Source organism: Microtus ochrogaster, chromosome 1, assembly GCF_000317375.1.
Source record: "Microtus ochrogaster isolate Prairie Vole_2 chromosome 1, MicOch1.0, whole genome shotgun sequence".
Lineage (NCBI taxonomy): Eukaryota > Metazoa > Chordata > Mammalia > Rodentia > Cricetidae > Microtus > Microtus ochrogaster.
This window is the reverse complement of record NC_022009.1, coordinates 61,280,874-61,288,062: the sequence shown is the minus strand read 5'-3', so window position 1 is coordinate 61,288,062 and position 7,189 is coordinate 61,280,874. Positions and strand designations below refer to the sequence as shown.

General features: G+C 40.4%; 1 protein-coding gene across 6 annotated transcripts in view; it reads right to left on the bottom strand.

The window, feature by feature from the left end:
- Heatr5a (HEAT repeat containing 5A) overlaps window positions 1-7,189 on the bottom strand; it is a 104,120-nt gene that overhangs the window by 37,958 nt on the left and 58,973 nt on the right. For 3 of the 6 annotated variants that reach the window (XM_013347229.2, XM_026781950.1, XM_026781941.1), the window contains exons 20-22: window positions 6,436-6,625; window positions 5,323-5,492; window positions 2,565-2,591 (exon numbers count right to left, since the gene is read on the bottom strand). In XM_013347229.2, the coding sequence (XP_013202683.1) occupies window positions 2,565-2,591; window positions 5,323-5,492; window positions 6,436-6,625 (387 nt within the window). The remainder of the gene's footprint in view (window positions 1-2,564; window positions 2,592-5,322; window positions 5,493-6,435; window positions 6,626-7,189) is intronic. The other 3 variants (XM_026781955.1, XM_026781958.1, XM_026781961.1) reach the window with 1 other exon arrangement.

Here is a 7,189-nt window from a genome sequence, read left to right as displayed (position 1 = left end):
GCCTCTTGGTGGCACTCAGTAGGTCTAACACACATAGGCCTCTTGGTGGCACTCAGTAGGTCTAACACACATAGGCCTCTTGGTGGCACTCAGTACATATTCACTGGACTTTCTGATTCTTTTTAGCTCATTAGTGGGCTGGACACAGTTTATCAAATACAGAAAAAACCTTTTCAACTGTTCTAGAATACACAATTACAACTCAAAACAGCTCAAGGAATAATACATATACTAATTATTCACTACACACACACACACACACACACACACACACACACACACACACACACACATCCAAGCAACAGCCATGACAAAGAAGACAAAGATAAAAATAGTTCTGAGATAAAAGAAACACAATTGGAAGGACTCACACATTGTATTCATGCAATTATGCTTACGGTTCCCTATGAAGTGAACACATTTACAGTGACATAGGCAAAACAGTGCATGGGTTCAGCTGGAAGCTCTGGAGTCAGGAAGTCTCCGTATGAACCCTCCAACTATCACTTCCTCGCTGTGTGACCTGGGCAAGTCATTTAGCCTCTCTGGATCTTAGCTTCCACAGAACTATTGCCGAGTTAACATAGAGTAACATGCCAAGTGCTCGCCGCAGGACCCACAAACAGGGACACTAGAGACTCAGTGATTGATAGGTGTGGCTCCTCACAGCAGTATTACAGAGAAAGTGCAATTTCAAATAAATTTCACTTAGGAAAATTGATCAGAAACAGTCTTTAAATTAAAAAAAAATTTAAAAATGACCTATTTTTTTATTGTATGTGCACTGGTATTTTGTCCGTGTGAGGGTGTTGGATCTTCTGGAACTGGAGTTACAGACAGCTGTGAGCTGTGACGTGGATGCATGGAATTGAACCCAGATCCCCTGGTAGAGCAGCCAGCGCTCCAGCCTCTTGGAAAAAATTCTTTAGTAACACCAAAGAACAGCAACTTTTACATACATGTCTACATACATGTAACATATGTCTACAGATAATATATGCAAATCAAATGGTTTGGCAGCAGCTATATATAGTTATCTGTAGCAAATGATAAGTTTGGCAATGTACTTCAAATAACCAATTGTAAATCAGAAGTTTCTGGATACAAATTTCTTAATTTTTTTTTTCTTTTGAGACAAGAGTTCCTCTGTGTGGCCTTGGTTGTCCTGGAACTCACTCTGTAGATCAGGTTGGCCTCAAACTCATAGATACCTGCTTGTGTCTGCTTTCCAAGTGCTGGGATTAAAGGTATGTGCCACCACTGCTGGGCTAGTTTTTTTTTCTTTTGAGTGGGAATTTTGCCATACAGTCCAGGTTGGCCTTAAACACACAATTTTCCTGTCTCAGCCTTCTACTTAAAGGCATAGCCTACCATGCCTCGATCCTGGAGACAAAGGCTTACTTAAGGACCTCCTAAGTAATATAAAATGTAGAGATATAAAATGTATTTTCCCTACAATATCTTATGTCTGGAGGAGCAGAAGGCTGGAGCCAGAGCCTCACGCATGTTTTCTGCAGAGCATAACCTCAGTTCACTGCACAGTGACACAGTAATGTTCACGTGAAAACTTGACAAACGTGGTACAGCTATGACAGAGACCTGGTGATGTGGTATATATGGGAAAACAGGACTGAAGTGGGTGAATTTGCTGTAGAAAGTGAGCCTAAATTCAGAGAAAAACAAGACGGGTGGTGGCAGGTCCTGTCCACTGTACAGGAACACATGTAGAGAAGGCCCGGCTCTAGTTTATAAGCCAAGGTATTAGGTAGTCACCAGTGAAACACAGGGTGGAATCTGCTTTGTGACTATGTTTCATTAGACATCACAAGTGGAGGAGGACAATGCCATTCACAGATTCCTCAAGGTAATGCCGCCACAGTCAGGTTTAAGACTTCTATTGTTAGAACTAGTATACAGAAGCACACAGAAGTTAAAATATAAAGAGCAAGTTTACTTGTGCCCAAGATTATTGTAGTTAATGCCAATGATTAGAAACTGTACTCTACATGAAAGTTTAAGTAAAAATGAGTAATATATTAGTTATTTTGATTGGAATTTTACGAGCATGTAACACAAGGAAGGTGCAGCATTCATCAGCTAAACAATCCTTTAAAAAAAAGCATGCTGAGAAATACTCTTCATGTGTTTGGGAAAAGAGGTTGGGGGCGATCACACAGAGCAAACGAGAGGCTTCACATCTCTATGTCATTCTCCAGCAAGTCAACTGGGAAAGGAATGTAGGCTGGATTAAAGCAGGCAAACGAAGCAGGCAAAACAGACACCAAATCAAACCATAATTATAATTTCTTTATGAAATGAATATGTTAAATAAAAATATTGCAAAATTTAGTGCAAGGAACAAGTGTACCAGCTGGAGAAGGTTAGGAAGGACTTGTTGACACTAATATTAAATAAACACCAAGAAACATGCTATGCATACTGGCTTGTGCATTAATGGCTAGCTTAAACACAGAAACGCAGGGAAAACATCTGCAACCAAAACAATATGAAAAAACAGCACTGCAAACCTCAACAAGGTTAGGAGTCAGGGGTCAGGGACCTACCAACACAGAATTATCCAACAAGATCTCCTGCACAAAAAACAAATGACAGACCAGTCATAACAAAATCAAAAGTTAAGTATTAGGACGATTATGACAACAATCAGCTAAGCTTCAAATAGAAAGGCTGAGTTATCCTTCAAATGGCTTAGCGCCAATCTAAAAACGTGGCCACAAACACTTTTATTTTCTTACTTGGTAGGAGCTGAGCTAAGATCTTGAAAATACATGAATTACAAATTCAGGATGTAAAGATATGAACCAGGAAAGGACTGAATAAATGCCCACTGTACTAATGAGGCTTTCCCTGAAGCTCATATGCCTCACCTTCAAAGCAGGCCCAGGAGACATATGTGTGGGAGAAGCTGGACTGCGCTTACACAGTTCACCTCAGCACACAGTGCTCAGAAGTGCTAGTGTCGCCAAGTCCAAGTTCAGACAGAAGAGAGACGGCATGCAGGTAGCAGGGAGCCTTTAGTGTATGATTCTTGCCCAATGATGACATAAAATTTCTTTACTTAGGGAAATACTGTAAAATATAATAAACTCAATCTATAAATTTAAAATAAATTGCTAATCAAATTATTACTTTAATATAACATAATGAATTCCATTTTAAAATATGATTTCTATTTTAAATGTAGCAGACTATTTTTCATATGTAGCTTTTTTTTCTTTTTAGTTTTTCTTTTTCTTTTTTTAAAATCTATTTATTTATTATATATACAGTATTCTCAGTATTCTGTCTGCAAGTATGCCTGCAGGCCAGAAGAGGGCACCAGATCTCATTACAGATGGTTGTGAGCCACCACGTGGTTGCTGGGAACTGACCTCAGGAACTGACCTCAGGACCCTCTGAAGGGCAGGCAGTGCTCTTAACCACTGAGCCATCTCTTCAGCCCTCTTTTTAGTTTTTCGAGACAGGGTTTCTTTGTAGCTTTGGAGCCTGTCCCAGAAGTATCTCTTGTAGACCAGGCTGGCCTCAAACTCACAGAAATACACCTGCCTCTGCCTCTGCCTCCCAAGTGCTGGGATTAAAGTCATGTGCCACTACCGCCTGGCATGTAGCCTTTTTTTGGGGGGGGGGGCATGAGAAAGGAAAAAGGTAATAGCCCTGATGAGGCCTTAGTCATCATGGATTAGTGGGTGGTAATCTTATTCTGCTTCTTAGTAAACTTCAGTAAGAGAGTTCACATATAGGGTAGGGAATTAATCTTCATTTAAATATAGCAGCACTACCATTTTCTTAATGTCCGATCAACTTGCAATAAATAAAATACTTTTTTCAATAACAATTCTGCAAAAATTCTTTGCATGTAGAAATTAATATCTTGGAAGAACTTGCTTTTGAATGGTGAAGATAAAAATCTTTTCCCTTGCTGTTCCCAACACACAAAAGACTCATATCATATCATTGCTAGTCATGTAATCTTTTTAAAGTTTTATATGACAATTAGCATTAATAATTAATATTATGCATTGCTTCAGACATGTCAATGTTATTTCAATGTGTGGTCCATGTGTCACTACATCAGCATCTGTGTAATCCTTGATTTAACAAATGATATAGCCAAGCCTGGAAGAGGGTATGGAAGACTAGGAAGTGACAAAATTATGCCTATGAACAGGCCATAAAACTTACCAGGACAGTAATTGAATAATGAAGATGGCAATTGGGCAAGGAATTTAGGAGAGAGGAGAGTACACTAAGCCACGACTAAATTTAGTGAATGGCTTGATGCTGTGGCCCTCAGACTATCCTTTAAAGACCAGCTCTGAAATGAAAGGACGGCCTATGTCTGTGTAACAGGCTGACACTGGGACACACCACCTACAACATCCATGCTGGGAACCACACAGTCAAGTTAGAAACAAAACAACAGAAACAACCTACAAATAACATTTTAGGTAGGTTTGCGATTTTGTGTTGGACTATATTTATTGATATCCTGGAGCTCAATTTTTGAGGCAAATTTAGACAGACACTGGCTATACCAAAAAGAAAATCATCAAAGTGAAGATATTAATGAACCACTTGATCAGAACTTCTGGTTGGCTGGCTTTATTTTTCTACATTTGTTAGATAAAGACCCAGATATTGATGTGTTACATACAAATGTTACAGAAAGGTATTTTAATTTCTCATTCTCTTTCTCTGTGTATGTGTGTGGGGGACTGTATGGAAGGCAATGGCCCTGCAAGGGCTGTGGAGGTCATCAGACGGCTTCCAGTGTCCTACTCTATGACGCTCTACCGTATTTATTCTCTTGAGCCTCACTGATCCTAGAGTTTGATACTTCAGTGGCACTGGTTGGCTCCTGAGCTCCCAGGAACTACCTGTCTCTATGCCTGAGTTGCAGCTGAGCTTGTATGTGGGTGTGGTGAGCTGAACTCATGTGCTCATGCTCACACAGCAAGCTCTCACCCACTAAGCCATGTGCAAACTCCTTTACCTCTGAGACAGAATTGTGATGCACTTAGAGCAGCAAAGGAAGTCAGGCAGACAGGACCACACAAACACTTGCAGTAAGTGTCCCCATTCATAAATGAATATTCCAGGACTTATGTTCAACACCAATAGTAGAAAAGCGAAGCCATGTATGTCAGGCTTAGAGGCAGATACATGAGAGTAGCCCTTCCTTTTTCTAAAACAAACTAAAAAAACCAGTCATATGTATAGCATATTTTTTACATAGTCTAGAAAATAATCAAATCGGAATAAATTCAAGCCTCAGAAACTCGGCACTCATTTCATACTCACACAGAGGCAGCTGACCAGGCTAGACAAGTTGACATGTCGTGGAGCAAACATGTGAAGCTGCTGAAGGCAAGAGATGGCCTGAGCCTGGACCAGGCAGCCTGGGTTATCTTGCATCACTGCGCAACCCAGCAGACAGGAAGTCCTTAAGGTGGACACAGAAGTATTGTTACCTGGAATTAGTAAAAGCCAAAAGCTGAAGTTATTAAAAGCCAGAGCTTTTACTTATTGACCTATAAAACCACTAGTCTTTAAACATATATAAGACTAAAATTCATTAAAATTACTTCATAGATTTCTCAAATCAAATTTCTACCTCAAACTCAAGAGACATGGACTGGGACATGGGTCAATGGCTAACCATATGCTTAGAATGTGGGACGTCTTTGTAACACACACACACACACACACACACACACACACACACACACATGAGCAGAGGAAGAATAGTAAGGTAGTACTGATAGATAATGACTCTTGTTTTGTGTGTGTTTATGTGGGCGGCTGAGCATGTAACAGTGAGTGTGTGGAGGTCAAAGGACAACCCGGGGAGCAGCTGGTCCTCTCTCCCCACCAAACGGACCATGGGGCTCAAACTAGGGGGTGTGGCAAGACGTGCCTTTGCTTGCTGAGCCATCTCATTAGCCTAACTAGTTTGTTCTAAATGAAGTGTCTGTTAGAAGAATTCAAAACTATTTACAGGTTTTATTAAATATTCATGAAAAGCAAAATTTGGTAAAAAGTAGAATTAGACATTGCCAATCAGTTGAACTTTGCTGGTATCATTTGAGTGTTATTTTCATATATTATAATCATATACCATGTGATTTGAAGAGGTATTTGAGACTTCAGATTTATGTATTTCTTGGAGAGTTCTTTATGCTACTGTACTTTATATTTGCCACTTAAATTATTTAGGCAAGTATTTTTAAGACAAATCTTTCTAAACATGGCACTTTTATCTTTTCAGGGTAGGAGACAACAGGCTGATTGAACTGAAACCTTCATCTGACAAGACTCTGAGCTCCTGCTACATGCTGACCACAGAGACTAAGACGTGAACTTAACTCCACGTGTACCTTCATGTAAAACACCACGGAAACGGCCTCTGCATACCTTGTAGCTCTGGGCCTAATGTGGTAATAAGGGCGTTCAAGCAGCGGCCAAGACTCTGGTGCACTTCAGCATGAGTTGGAGGCACATTTAACAGCAGCATGGTGATGAGTGACAGGGTCGGCTCCACATGGACGTGATAGAGTGCACCAGCAGAGTCGATGGTCAGGGAGAGAGAGTGAAGGGCCCAGGTCTGTAAAGACAGAAAGGAAATAAACTTGCCATAGCTGCATCGCAAAACACAAAAGGCACCAAACTGATCTTTGTTTAGCAAATTAAAAAGCAGCGGAAATTAAGGGATGGATGTGTTACTGCTAATCTGGAAAGAGAGTAAGTGAACCCTATGAGTTTATTTATTTTATATCACGTGTATGGGTGTTTTGTCTACATTTATATAGGTGTACCACATGCAAACCTGGTGACCACAGAGACCAGAAGACGGTATAGGGTGCCTTAGAACTAGAGTTACAGATGGTTGTGAGTGGTGGGAACTGAACCCAGGTCCTCTACAAGAAAAACATACTTATTTATTATGTATACAACATTCTGCCTCCATGTATGCCCACACGCCAGAAGAGGGCACCAGATCTCATAACAGATGGTTGTGAGCCACCATGTGGTTGCTGGGAATTGAACTTAGGCCCTCTGGAAAAGCAGCCAGTGCTCTTTTTTTTTTTAAATATTTATTTATTTATGTATTATGTATACAATATTCTTTCCGTGTGTATGCCTGCAGGCCAGAAGAGGGCACCAGACC